This window comes from Protopterus annectens, chromosome 11.part0 (assembly GCF_019279795.1).
Source record: "Protopterus annectens isolate FY-2018-M chromosome 11.part0, PAN1.0, whole genome shotgun sequence".
In the NCBI taxonomy this organism is placed as follows: Eukaryota; Metazoa; Chordata; order Ceratodontiformes; family Protopteridae; genus Protopterus; species Protopterus annectens.
Window position 1 is genome coordinate 143,644,723 of NC_056745.1, and position 15,174 is coordinate 143,659,896.

The 15,174-nt window shown below is 42.0% G+C and overlaps 1 protein-coding gene across 1 annotated transcript in view; it reads left to right on the plus strand.

Annotated features, from left to right (window-relative positions):
- The window catches only part of PACSIN2 (protein kinase C and casein kinase substrate in neurons 2), a 309,624-nt gene that overhangs the window by 235,458 nt on the left and 58,992 nt on the right, over nt 1-15,174 (plus strand). Inside the window, exons 6-7 of the mRNA XM_044087531.1 lie at nt 9,486-9,613; nt 14,899-15,009. Of these exons, the coding sequence (XP_043943466.1) occupies nt 9,486-9,613; nt 14,899-15,009 (239 nt within the window). The remainder of the gene's footprint in view (nt 1-9,485; nt 9,614-14,898; nt 15,010-15,174) is intronic.

Below are 15,174 nucleotides of genomic sequence, written 5' to 3' on the forward strand. Positions count from 1 at the left end.
TCCTTCTTTGGCACCAGCACCACTGGGGAGGCCCAGGGACTGTTGGACTCTTGAATCACCTCTAGTTCCAACATCTCCTGTACCTCCTCCATCAGAGTCTGCTTGACTCTCTCAGGCACTCTATAAGGGGCCTGCCTAATAGGCCTTTGGGGTCCTGTATCCACCTGATGCTGCCCCAGGTGGGTGGACCCTGGTTTCCCAGTAAACATGTCCCCAAATTCCTGCAACACTGCTCGGATTTCTCAAACCTGGGTAGGAGATAGCTGCTGGGACATTGCTACCCCTTCCACTGAGGTGTCAGCCTGAGCCTCACTGAGGAGATCAGTCCCCAGATCTCCCTTAGACTCCTCCTGCAATCCACTGCAAATGCTCAGCACAAGGACCTCCCTATCATGGTAAGGTTTTGTCATGTTAATATGGTACAATTTGTGCCCCTGCCTTCTGCGTAGCAGTTCCACCATGTAATTAACATCACTTACCTTTCTTACCACCTTGTAGGGTCCCTCCCAATCTGCTTGCAGCTTGTTTTGTCTAACAGGAATGAGAACCATTACCTGCTGTGCCCCACAGCATACTCTCTAGCTCAAACATTCCTGTCCTACCATGCATTTTTCTGTTGGGCTTCTGCCAGGTTCTCCTGGGTCAAACCCATGAGTTCCCTGAGCCTTGTCCTGAGGTTTAGGACGTATGCCACAACAGACTCCTTGTGAGACTTGCACTCACCTTCCCGCTCATCTCAAATTAAATCTAGAGGTCCCCTCACCCTATGCCGATACAGCAACTCAAAGGGTGAAAAACCTGTGGATTCCTGGGGAACGTCTCTGTAAGCAAACAGATGGGGCAAATATTTGTCCCACTCCCTCTCAAATTGATCTGCAAATGGCCGTAGCATGGACTAGATTGTAGAGTTTAGCCTCTCAACAAGACCATTAGTCTGGGGGTGGTAGGGGGTGGTCTTCATGTGCTTCAACCCACAGGACTTCCACAGACAAGCCAGCAGGTGTGACATGAAATTGGCACCTCTGTCAGTCAGTATTTCTTTTTGGAACCTACCCTGCTGAAAATCTCTAACAAAGCATTTGCCACCTTTTCTGTCTCAAAGGAGGACAAAGCCACTGCCTCAGGGTATCGTGTAGCATAGCCACTACCACTAGGATATACTTTTTCCCTGTGGAATTTGGGGTACTCAGAGGACCCACAATATCCATATAGCTGCCCTCTGAATTGGCTCCTCAATCACAGGCAAAGGCATCAAAAGGAGCTCTCACCTTGTCTCCTGACTTGCCTACCTTTTGGAACTGCTCGCAGGTCCTGCAGTACCCTGTTACATCTCTGGAAATTCCAGGCCAGTATAAAATCTATATAATACGCCTCTTTGTATGTTTTATGCCCATATGACCTGCAAAGGGAATATCATGGGCTATGTCTAGAAGCGCCAGATGGTAGGCTCTAGGCACTACCGACTGCTGTACTCTCTCATCTTCTAGCTCTCCCTCAGGGATCCACTCTGTCTATAGTAACCCTTTGTCCCAGTATACAGGTTCCCCCTTTCCTTGAGAATCAGGTGCCTCCCTAGCTACCTGCTACAGGCCTTGCAGTGTAAGGTCTGAGTGCTGAGCCTGTCTCAACTCTCTCCTTGTAACCCTTCCCAGCTCCCCTTCCACAGGAAGTCTGGCATCCTCTGACATTGGTGCCTCACTGTCAACCTGGGTACTACTACTCACCTCTACCTTTGCAGTAACACTGTCCAAGGGAACATCAGTACCCACAAGCAGCTGTGGCTCACATTCAGTCTCACTGCTACAGGGTAGCTTCCCTCCCTGACATAGTTAACTCACCAGTCCTGGCTGCAAGTATGCAGTCTGTCTGTGTCTCCCCCAGGCTACCAGACTTGCATGCTTGTGTCCAAGCCTGACTGCATGTAACTGCACATGCTACTGCCTCATCCAAATCCTTCCCTATCAGGACATCTGCAGGATGGTAGTTCAGTACCCCTGTTGTCTCAAGACAACCTACTATTGGCATTTTGTCTTTCCCACTTACTGGCTCCCCCTCACCCTTTGTTCCCCACCTTGCCTCCGCGGACACATGTATGCCACATGGCCCCACTTGTTGCATTCAAAACATTTAACAGTAGGTTCTGAACATGTACTTGGACTAGTGGCTTCCCCTGCTACTGGCAGATTCTGTTGGGGCAGTCTGTGCTTCCCACCATGGGTTCCTTTAGACCCATGAGCAGTACTGGGGGTTCCCCTTCCTATGCTGGGCTGCCCTGCTTGCCAGGTATAGGTTTCCCTTCTCCCCCAACTCATCTGAAGTAGCACATTGTCTGTCAGCTAACCAGATCCTTATGTCCTCAGGCAAAGTGCTAAGAGCTTGTTCCCTCACCAAAAGGTCTGCCAGCCTTTCAGAAGTGGTGACCTGACATCCACTCACTTACTTGTGGAAATAAGTGCCCAGTTCAGCAACATATTCACACATACTATCATCTGCCTTGCATCTGTGCTCACGTAACTTTTTCCTATACGTTTCAGGTGTTAGCTTAAACAATTCTAACAAATGCTTTTTACAGCAGTATAATCAAAACATGCAACATCAAACATTTTTGACAAATCAGTTACAGCTTTACCATGGAGTTAAGAGGGTTAGGAACCGTACCCAGAGCCTTTGGTCAACACTGTACTGTTTGCATACCCTCTCAAACATATGAATGAAACTATCAAAGTTATCCCCCTCTTTAAACTGCAGAAGAAATTTCCTGACCTGTTGTGCTTCTGGGGTCCAGTTACTCCCTTCCCCATTACCTCCATGACTCTGGCATCTCCTTCTCATGCTGCCTCTGCCTCTCCTTTTTCTCAGCTTCCAGACGTAGCAGTTTCTCATTCTCCTGAGCCTGCAAATGTCGCAGTCTCTGATTGTCTTCACTCTCTAGATGCCTCAATCTCTCTGTTGCTTCTGTTTCCACACGCCTGGCCTCCCAACTCCAGTCTCTGTAGCTCCAGATGGATTTTTAAGTCCTCTGCAGAAAGGTTGAGCTGTCCATTCTCTGATGGTATTTTATCTCCACTGCAAGTCTGATTGTCCTCCTGGTTGCTGTTTTCTGATGCAGCTGTAACCAAGGCTGCAATCAGGTCTGCCTTAGTCAGGTTTCCATGCACCAGTCCCCTAGCCTGGCACTTCTCTGCCAGCTAGCTCCTTGTCAGGTTTCCATACTCCTCTGCTGACATGCTGCCTGCTCACCCTGACTAACTAAGCTAACAAAGGAAATAAAACAATTGTGATCTGAACTCTGGGTATTCACTGCATGGCTGATTTAGAGTACAAAACGTATTCAAAGCTCACTGTGTACACAAGCTACAGGATTCACTCTACCCACACCACTACAAGCCAATTAGTATTTGCCAACCAATTAATATATGGTTTGGATATTCCACCACTGCCACCAATTAATTTGTGATGCCCATGCCCTGGCCCAGCAATCAAGGAGCCTCCATCCTCACCACCAACACCATTGAGGGGCGTCTCATATAGGAGGGAAGGATAACAAATACACACAATGAAGTGCAGTTTCCCTTAAGAGCACACAGAGATCACAATCAGTCTGGGGCTGGTCACTCCCTTGATATCCAGGTACCCAATAAGACTTCCCACTGCACAACTATAGGGTCCAGATCTCAGCCTAGTGGGCAAACTAAAATGTCCTGCACTCTCTCTGTCCAACCAGTGCTTCGTGACCCTGCCCAAGTAGCTCTGTCTCTCTCTCTCACACACACACACACACACATACATACACACACACACACACACACACACACACACACACCTTGAGATAAGTTTATACAACCACACAGACACTCCTAGGAAAGGCTGGCACAGGTTCTCCAGCTGTGCCCCTTTTACGAAGACTATATGGTAGAAATCACTGCCACCACCCAGCTAATAATTATTAGCTACCCAAAGGCCCTTAAAAGGGTGTCCAATTATTAATGTGCAATATTATTATCCAATTGGTAGTATAGCCCACGGCTAAAGCTATTGAAGTGGCTTTGTACAATTTTACCAAAGGCATGCAATGTACTCTAGAGAGCTTAAATTCTCTCTACAAAAACAGCCACAGTTGAAAGGTTTAAAAATATTTAATAATAAATAATAAAAACACAAGACAATACTTCTTTCTGCACAGTGCTAGTCAGAGTTCACAGATCACAGAGAACTACTTAAAATTATTCAGTAGCACAGTTCTGACATCACAAAAAAATGCTTAGTCTAAACTTTCTAGTTTCTAGCTATTTCTAAGAGAAAACTCAAGTCTAAGATAAACTTACATATAGAGCAAGACAGTGCTGTGAGTTGGATGGGCAAGACAAAAATGCTTAATGGTCTCTGATTCTCTCTGTTTTCAAAATCACATTCCTAGTTCCCATTACATCGTTCTTCACACTTCCCTGGGTTCCCAGGCTAACAAAAACTACATTTACATTCTTAACATCTTCTTTTGTTATCTTGCAGCTGGTCAGGAAGCAGAGCAATAAAAATATGTTTGCATGTATAAATCTAGCAATTTAACCCTTGGTTAAAACAATAGAAAGAATGCCTTCATCTAGACAGGCCGGAGCCGACTTTAGATCCAAAGGGTCACAACATGTTTTACGTGGTCAACAGAGAGCACTGTTACATTTTTTTTTGCAGTTCCACAACCAGCAGCAGTTTTTTCCATTTAAAACAGCAAGCCTGTGATTCACATTAATATTTACAGATGACATAATTGTCTCCAAAATTCTATCTGGCTAGGCTTAGCAGCCTTCACACATGGCTTTGAATCCCTCTGCTGCCAGATGATTTTAAGGAGCAAGTTTGGATACACCATTGGACAAAATGTATTGTTTGGTCATCTTTCCCAGAGAATATGTTTTAAAAAATTAAGCAGCCTTCAAGATGCACAGTAGTAAATCCCACTATAAATTGCATCACACACTGTTTCTGACCCCCTCCCTCCCAGAAATGTGCCTGTAATAGCTGCATAATCTGAATTCCAAAAATTGAGATTAATGTAATGGAGTACAGTTGTAGAGTGAAATAAGGCACAATAGAAAATGTTTAGACTAGGGAGGGTATCATGTACATGTGGTACATCATTTAGCAAGATGCCAAAAGTTAGTATTATTTAAATAATTTGACATATATTTTAAGCATACTTGAGTATCTTTACTTCTTTTCCCAGTAGTATCGTACAGTTTTTTTTCTTTTTAACTGAGTATAAGTTAAGTAGGTTTGGGAAGAAGTTTCAGCAGATTTGTTACTGTTACTAATTTGTTACTGATAAAGTACACTGCTAGAAGAAGTGAATTGTTGGCTCTTTTTTCCCTGTTAAGTTGGGTAAATTATGACTTCAGTTAGTAAGCTGAGTAGTAACCTATTTTTTTCTTAAGTGAAAAGAGGAAGCGAGCCTTGTTAGTGTAGCACATGTGTATTAGGGTTTACTGCATTGTTAACCTTTGTTTTGCTGCATTTGTTTATTTAATTGTTTGGATCTTTATAACTGCAAATGAGACCCAATTGTCAACCGAGAGTAATCTTATTTTCAGTCTTGGTAACCACACCCAAAGTTCCACAGACTAAGGTGAAGACTGCTGAACGTTGTCTTCACCTAAAAAATCCAGGAAAGGGGAAGGCAGTGGCATTTGTTATGTAGCTCTTTCAACCATATTTTCCAAATGTTCTTAATGTAGTTAGTCAAAGTAGTGGCCATTTTACAAAAAGCCATCAAAGGCTGGCCATTTGAAACACAAGAGAGCCTTTGAGGAAAAAAAACAAGTTTATTGAGGCAGGGGAGACAGCAAGGTGGGGGAGTCTCAGAGCTAAGCAAGTTCCTTCTCAAAAAGCACAGTACTGACTGTGCATCCACAAACTGCACTGTCCTTCTGCATTCCATTGATCTTCCATTTCAGAGAAAATTGGCTAGCAGACAAAGGGGTAAGTGTGTGTGTGTCTTTGGACTGCAAAATAGAATTCAGATACCCCCCAATCAGATGGAATTGGCAAGACCTATCCTTGCTCACTTAATGTAGTGTGGTAAGATGGAAAGGGTCCCGGAGAAATAATGAGAAAAAGTGATTTATTCCAGATCCTTCCTAGTACTAAGAAAGGACAGTAGCTGGAGAGCATTACTTAGACCTGTAAAGGCTGAACAATTTTCTCAGGATAACAAAATTCAAGATGCTGAATCTCCAGGTGCCCCTTTCTCTCCCCGTCTTTCCTCACCCCCACCCCACCTTTGTTCCAGAGGCATGCTGGTTACCCGAGATCTGTGCCTACCTATCCATATCAGCAAATAGGACAAGCCATTTTTAAGGTTCAAAGCAGGGCAGGCAAGGTTTCATTTCACTTCCTGGCTCTTTCTAGTGTGCTAAGAGTGTTTGTCAAATGCTTGGTATCTGTGTTTTCCAATCTTAGGACCTAAGGAATCCACATATTATATTACCTGGATGATTTCCTAATTCTGACCACTTGTGGGGAAAAGTTAAAAAGGGCTCTAAGCTACTCCTTGCATTGCTTGACTTAACCAGTGGTTCTCCCTGTACTTACCAAAATTAGATGTGGTACCTGCAACATAAGGTCTTTCTGGGGGCTGCTTTGAAAATACAGCAGTGCACGACTGTTCTGCTTTGGAACAGAGTAACTCATTGGAAAGTTCTTTTTAGACTTGTCCAAGAGAACAGCCTTGTTATCTTGAATGTTACTGAAGACCTTAGGCTACTTGACCGGCTTCCATCCTAATGGTACCTTGGCTGAGGTGCACATGAGAAAATTCCACAACCGTCCGCCGGGTAAGATGTTTCCCCAGAGCCTTGCTGTCGGGCAGGAGTTCACATTGTAGTTTCGTCAGGTAGTAGGCAAACAGATTGATCCCAGAATGTACTCTTATTCTCTCTCAATTTCTTAGTCCTGGCGTAGGGGAGATCGTATTAACAGGCTCAAAGTACAGGGGATTTGGAGTATATCAGCAGTAAAGAAATGCATTACTGTAAAAAAAAAAAAAAAAAAAAGTTCTTGCTCTTAGTCGTGCGGCCTTTTAAAACAGTCTTTGACACACAGCAACTTTGAAGGGGATTACAAACAACTCTAAATTAAGGCGATAGTAAAACAAGTGAAAGGGCACACATTCATACCACTGCACACTGTCCATTATGAGCTGGGAATTCAGCTACAAACCTTCTACATTTCTTCAGATCGCAACTAGCTTACACATCCAGTTCCTAAAACATGACTAGAAGTTGGTGTGAAGTTTTTCAGACTCGTACACAGAGGTAGTAGACCTTTTATATTGGACAGTAAACTATCAGACAGATGAAGTTCTGCTGTAGGAATCAATGCAAAACAATTTGGGCAATGAATGTTTTTACCATCCTGGGAACAGGAAACCTTTCTGTGTATCTTTTACATTTCCCTTGATACCTGTGGTCCTCAGCAAAGCAAGGAAACAGTTCGGTAACACGTTTGTATTCAAGGTGGCCATAGTTCTCCCTGCTAATGTAGATCAGCAAGAGGGGCATAGTCCTGACACTGCCCATCCATGCCCAGCCTTGCCAGCCTTGGATTGGCAGTATGGATGATCTCAACCTGCTAACCTTCAGAAACCAGTACTTAAAATAGATGCTAGGCTTTCTGCAAGAGGCCAGGAAACCTAGCACAAAATGTTGCTGTACTTTGAGGGGAAGGCATTTTCCTTCTAGTGCAGTGCAGCAGGCAAGTCACTTTTAGAGACTTCAGAACCTATATTCTTCCATATCACTGTTGCAGTATTCCTTACATAAGGAATCTCCTGCCAAGGATAGCCCAATGCTCAGGCAGTGTACCAAAGCCTTTAGAGTTTACAGGTGTCATATGTCACACATCTGCTCCCCGTGCAAGGCATGGGGCATAAAGGTGATGTACAGAAGCACACACCTCAGGACTTTTGCTGCCAGTCCAATCCCGGTCATTGAGCGGTGGTCTGAACACTCTTCTGTGGTGATTACCGAGCTGTTTTCAGATAAGTGCCCCATTACAATTCTATTGTATTTTCTTTTTTATATTAGTGTTATTGGCTTATATGTCATCTAGAAAGGGAAAGTGTCAGGGTGGGAAGCATATTCCCCATATAAATCATTGTAAACGGTGTCTTTTGTGTAGGTGCTTCTCACAACCATACGCAGCATTCCATTTGCCAAGCGTTTGTCCCCATGACCCTATGTAGTCGTCTCTCCTTGTTTATTTAAGAATAAGTAAGACTACAGTAATATCCCAAGGATAAGTAATACTCTACAGTAATATATATCCCAAGGATAAGTAATAAGTACTGCAGCAGTGATCCCTGCTCAGTTATCTGCTGTTAATGTGAGTTGATCACACAGCTCTTATCTGTTATCAGCAGTTATTTTCTTCTCCATCACAATTTGATTGAAGATTGGATGGAGTGATTTGTTAATTTTTACATGACATTTACCTTTTGTGTGTTTTTTCTGTTAATGTTTTAGTCTAATGAGGTCCCTTTAGCCTTTCAGGAGCATATTTATTGGTACGGCATCTCTGAATGCCACTTTTTGAACACCAGCAATATCAAGAAAGATTAGAATGGAGCATCAAATGTACTTTTTCCTTGTAGCCAGGCTGCCTATAGAACAAGATTGTAGCTTCATGCTATTTTGTGACATCTGACTGCTGAAAAAGATGTGTCTGGAAGAATAATGTGCCCTGTCTACTAATCCCAGCCAAATAATGGCACCCCACATTAATAATTCTGCTGTCTGAATGTTACCTGTTATGGTGAGTAACCTCAACAACTTATTTTTAGCATTCAGACATTCGTTTATTTTTCTGTCTGTCATTTGTGTGCTGTTTTAAGGACTTGTACAACTAGGCTGCAGCATTAAGGTGGTAGTTTGTACAATGTGTAGAACTTGTTGCACTCCCTTTTCGCATTATCCACAGCAACAGTCAAATGTTCCGTCACCCAGCCAGTTGGCCTGTTCTTTCCTTTGATAGGTAGGAGCCATTTGTGTGTTGCTCCTAGGGGTGGAGGATAAGCTGCATGAGTGATACCATTGTGCTGTGCTGGGAGTCGGGACTTTTCTCATTGCACGTGCCTGTAACTCGCTGGGAATTGGCATGCAGTGCATCTCATTAAGGGTGTGTGTTGTAAACTCTCAAAAGGTTATGCGTCCTCCCCCATCCCTCCCTCACCCCTAACTTAAGCTAGCACCTCTGTCTGCTCTCTATTAACACAGAGAAAAGAAAAAGGTATTTCACATTCTTGGCATAAGCATCTTCCTATTTCCCACTGAGGTGAGCAGACATTGCCTTATCATAAGTCATGACTGAAAAGTAGTTTCAGTGGTCCTGTCTGCTCAAAATAAAAACAGAGCTGCCCTGCAGAATTTGGAGTGTTTTAAAATTGCAGTAAATGCTAAAGAGAAACTAATGTTTTCTTTTCCTTTCTTTGATAGTCATGGTCTGTTGATCTGAACCGTACGCTAAGCAGACGAGAGACAAAGAAGAAGCCTGTTGATGGTGTGACTTTGACAGGCGTTCATCAGACTGCAGAACAGCCTTCATTGAAGAACAAAAATAACAGGTTACAGTTTCACTTTGTTATTGGGCATACATGAGTCTACTAAAAATAATGTGTTTTCTTGAAGGCAGTGTGGCTCCCCCCTTTAACTGTCATTTTAATAAAATATTTAATTGTTTGTTACCTTGTAGTATTTGAGAGTAGTAGAGGAAGACATGGGAGTGGGGTGTTTATGGTGAGAGGAATGACATCAGGAGTTGGGAAGGTAACGGGTAGACTTCTCAGAGGTCAGCCTTCCAGTGTTCTTCATAACATTAGAATAGAGAACAGTATTAACAGACTTGGAAAGGCTGACCAACTGAGAAGAAAGGTGAATGTCTGAGGTACAGTACAGGCAATTCAAGCAAATAAGTACTTGCACTTGAGTCAAAACAGGTGGGCAATAGTAACAGAGCAGGAAAATAATCTGGTGGTGGTGATCACACTTGAATTAGACCCCCAGGAACAGATGGAGAGAGCTCTGGTAACAGCAAACAGAATATTGGAGTGTGTGTTTCCTCACAAGGTAGTTTCCTGAAGAAGATGTGAGTGTTTCCATTTTTCTGGATGCTGATCATGTGTCATCTTTAGTTCTCTACAGTTCTGGATTCCTACAAGAAAAGGTACATCAGGCTATGAGAGAGAGTCAGAGACAAGCCACTGGAAAGGTGCACTGGTTGGAAGGAAAAGGATATACCCCGATATTAAAGGGGCTGCAGAGTTTACGAGAGGCTGCAAGAGATTAGGAGCTGTAATAATTGCACAAGATTGTTAGGGAGATGTGAACAGAGGAGAGGACGCTAAGAGGATTGTAGGATCTAACTACTATTCCCACTTCCCATTCCCTTCTGAAAAATGAGAGTTCATAAGTACACTTTATCAAACCATTCCTGTAGCTTGCCTTTGATTCTTTCGTAATTTAAGTTCATCTACTCTGGGTACATACGCTGTTGAATTCTGTTCATGTTGTAAATATTACTTGTAACTCTACTTGAGGGCAAAACAGAGCACTTCCCCATTGCATATATATGTGTGTATAAATATATATATATATATATATATATATATATATATATATATATATATATATACACACACCTGTGTGTGTGTGTGTGTTTGTGTGTATGTCTGTATGTATATGTATATGTATATGTATATATATATATATATATATATATATATATATATAGAGAGAGAGAGAGAGAGTGTGTGTGTGTGTGTGTGTGTGTGTATATGTGTATATATATATATATATATATATATATATATATATATATATATATATGGATTCCATACATTTGGTCGAATTACAATTAGTCGAAAATGATACCAGGCATTGCACTTCACTGAAAGCTCACTTGGTCGAAGTTCATTTGATCGAAAATGGAATATAGGCCCTGCCCCACTGCAGTGCAACCCTGGAGTGAGAATATTAAATAAGGGGGGGCACAACCCTCCCACATAATTTTAATGTATTCACTGTTATAAGAAGGTATATCCATTAAAAATGCATTGATATATATATCTTTAGTAAAAACTATTGGCATAATGTGGGGGGCTGTGCCCCCCCACCCCACCCCCTATTTAATATTCTCACTTCAGGGATGCACTGCAGTGGAGCAGGGGCTATATTCCATTTTCGACCAAATGAGCTTTCAGTGAAGTGAAATGCCTGGAATAATTTTCGACCATTTGACCAAATATATGGAATCCATATATATATATATATATATATATATATATATATATAGAGAGAGAGAGAGAGAGAGAGTGTGTATATGTATATATATTGTAGAGTGTGTGTGTGTGTGTGTGTATGTATATATATATATATATATATATATATATATATATATATATATATATATATATATATATATACACATATACATATACTCTCTCTCTCTCTCTATATATATATATATATATATATATATATATATATATATCTATATGTGTTTTAAAAAAGTGGCCAAATGATACTATAAAGAAAGTGGATGGATTCCAAGAACCCTCTTTCCAAAAGAAATTTGACTGTTCCTGCCACCTGGTTCCCTCTCCCCCCCTTCCCTGCTCTGGCCTTCCACTGAAAATTTCAGGGAATTTCTCCCCTGTGTCCTCCTGTCTGACAATCTGGCACATTTGACTTTTGGTAGGTGAGTATTACAGAGCGCGGATACGGGCTTCACTGGGCATTCCCTTCCCATTACATCTGGAATTCCTCCACCTCAAAAGGACCAGCTTCATCTTCTGTCTCAGATCATTTCAGAGATTCTCTTTTAGCAGGTCATAGAGCCAGTCCCATCACATCAGTGGGGGAAAAGGCTTTCATTGCAGTCTTTTCCTAGTTCCCAGGAATGACAGCACTTGGAGGCCCATTCTAGACCTTTCCACCCTAAATGCCTTTCTATAAACTTGACTGAGCATCTGCCATCCAAGACATTCTGGCAGCTTTACAGTTTAACATGAATCTTCTCTACAGCCTAGCTTTGGTAATCAAAAAGTCATCCCTAGTGCCTTCTCATAGGATATATATTTTTTTCTAGAATGTCTTCTGGACACCTTTCCGATTATAGATTTTCCTCCTCGAGAAAAATGCTTTCTTACCATCATCACCTTGTCAGTCTTTCTCAACAGACAATGTCTACTATAAGAGAATTGCTAGAGTTCTATGGTTTCCTGGTCCCTTGTATCTTTATGATTTCATTCATTAGACTTCACATAAGACAGATGCAGAGGTTCTTCAAATCACTGTGGCACAAAACTCCTCCGTCTCTTCCAATTCCTGCCTTATTCAGCCCAGGAGTTTGGTTTCTAACACCCCCCCCCCCCCAAGCCCAACCCCACTTATTTGGTGGCTAGAGATGTCGGAGCACTTTGCATTTGAGGCTGTTTCACAGGCTGTCCATGTGTAGGAAATTTGGGAATCACAGCACAAACACAAACCTAAATCTGAAAGTAGTAGTAGCCCTCATAAATGCCCTGAAAGCTTTTAGTCAGCTTTGGTAGTGCAGTGTCCACACCACAGTGATGTGATTAATAAATTGGGGGAATCAACATCTTATCCACTTTGCAGATTAGCCATGATTGACTGGGGCCTCCAGCTTGTCTTAACCCTACTGGATACTTCTGTCATAGTCGAACACAGTAGCAGACTCTCTGAGCAGATCCAGAATAGATCTACGCAGCTGGATACTACACCCCGAGGTTTGCATATGGCTATATCATGAAACTCCTCAAATAGGTTTGTTTGCCTTCTGTCTAACAGATGACTGAAACAGTTCTGTTCTTTACCACCTTGTGAATATGCCTGGAATCCCCTGGATGGAGATGTTTCTTTATGCCTTCACCCTTTCTTCTAATTCCCTAATTTCTTCAAAAGTTCAGGAAGGATTTGCCAGAGAGATTGTTAGTGATTCCCTCTTGGCCCAGACAACACTTGTTCACCCTTCTCATGCAGCTGGCTGGGGCAGTTATGGAAAACTTCCTGACATCATAGACTTGCTCACACAGGTCAGCAGATCCTTGATTATGTGTCAGCATTCAGAATTAGTCTGTGTGGGTGATGGGCTTTTGATTCCTTTTAGGCACTTTTTTTTCTTAGGATTGCAACAGGTGTTGGAGGTGAGAAAATGTTCTACCAGAAAATCTTATCTGGCCAACTGTAAGAGATTTTCGGTGCCAAAACAGAGGACAGACCCATCTCAAGTATGGGACACGCTTGGTTCATCACTGCCTTTGTGAATTGCACAATTCTGGCATAGCTTACACTTGTAAAGGTACATCTTTTGGCCATTTCAGTTCATCTACCACTTGGACCCCTCCCTTTCTTCCCTACCTGAAGGTGATTTTAAAGAGGGGTGCTTACTAGGCCACACAGAAAAACAAAATGGCTCCTCCTTGTGTCTTGAATTTTTCATTTGGAGAAGTTGACTCCATCTCCATTTGAGTTTGCAGCCAGTTCTCTAAATCTTTTAACCTGGAAGACTGCCCTGCTGGTAGCCGACATTGGCTCTAGAATGGTATATGAATTACAGCCCTCGTATCTATCCTGCCATTTTTGATGTTTCACAAAGATAGGGTAAATCTCTGAACCAACTGTTGATTTGCATTTTAGGTCATTTTTGAATTTACTTTTAATCAGACTATCAAACTCCCTGTTTCATCTTGATGCTCAAAATAAGGGAGAGACTTCTTCTTTGCTTGGATACTCGTAGACAGCCGATAATCACCTCAGAATGTTAAGCCTCATTCTACAACAATAGTTGCCCCTTCTGAGGCTTTTTGGAAAGGGGGGTGTATTTTAGCAGTATCGTAGAAGCAGCTACTTGGTCTTTTCACACACAGACTAAACACAAGTTGGAATTTTTTTGTCCAGAGCAGGTTTTATTAGAGCTGTGCTTCAGGGAATCCTGGACAGTGTTCCTTCTCCATCCACCCTTTCTTAGCGTTGAGAATAGTCTTGTACTGGCTACTGCAGCAGTAATTTAATGAAGAACATGGTAACGTTTATGTAGTTTACTTACCGTGACAGAAGTTGTTGGGATAAGTCACTGTTGCAGCATTAACACCCTCCCTTCATCTTCTCTTATTTCCTTCCCTGACTGGGTTGGGGTATCTTTCTTCATTTTGCTCCTCTGACATGACTTTACATAGAACTTTAGGCTTCTGTTTACCTATTTTAGGCAAGGAAGCTCTGAGTTTTGGTACATCCCTGTGTCCCTTATTGGCACATCATTTTGTGCCTAGGGAGGACATATGGCACATCAGGAGGGAGCCGGAAGCTTAGTAGGCTGAATGGATGTATGGTATCCTTACCAGGATACATCTCATATTCTAATGGCTGCTGCAACAGTGATCTGTTTGAGCATCTTCTGTTATGGTAAGTAATCTACACAACTGTACTGTCTCTAATGGTGTAGTAAGAAAAGCACAGATTAACTCTCAAGACTCAACAAGTCAGAGTTCAAGACAGGGCTTTCAGTTACTCCTGATAACTAACAATTTCAACACCAGAGATCATTTTAATAAAGAACCCCCCCCCCCCACCTTTTTTTTTTTTTGAGTTTAAGATACCATGTGAGAGAATGTTGAGATAAGGTGGGGATAAAAGAAGAAAAAATATCCGCTATCCCTGACTGCAAATCTGTTATGATTAAAACATTTATGTATACTGAGCTTAATTATTAAATAGCTTTGTACTTCGGTTGATTCAGGAATTAATCAAGATCAATTGTTTAGTGTAAAGAGCTGTCATCAAATTCTGTCTGTCTAACTTCACATTGATGTTGCGTTTGTTTCCTTTCTAGTATGGTTAATGCACAGAACAGTATAGCGCAGCTAAGCAGCAACCCATTTGATGAAGATGAAGAAGACACCAAGAGTACAACCACTGAAAAAGAAGAAACTAAACCAAAAATGTAAGTGAAGAATATATCTGTCTTGCATTTGATTTTTTTGTTTAGTGTATTGTCATTTCCTGGCTCATTGAATGTTTCTGTGGGCTAGCACATGATAGCTGCTGTTATACCCGTACTTTGTAGCAATAAGATCTTTGTACTTGCCTCAATGGAGCATCTCCGCTC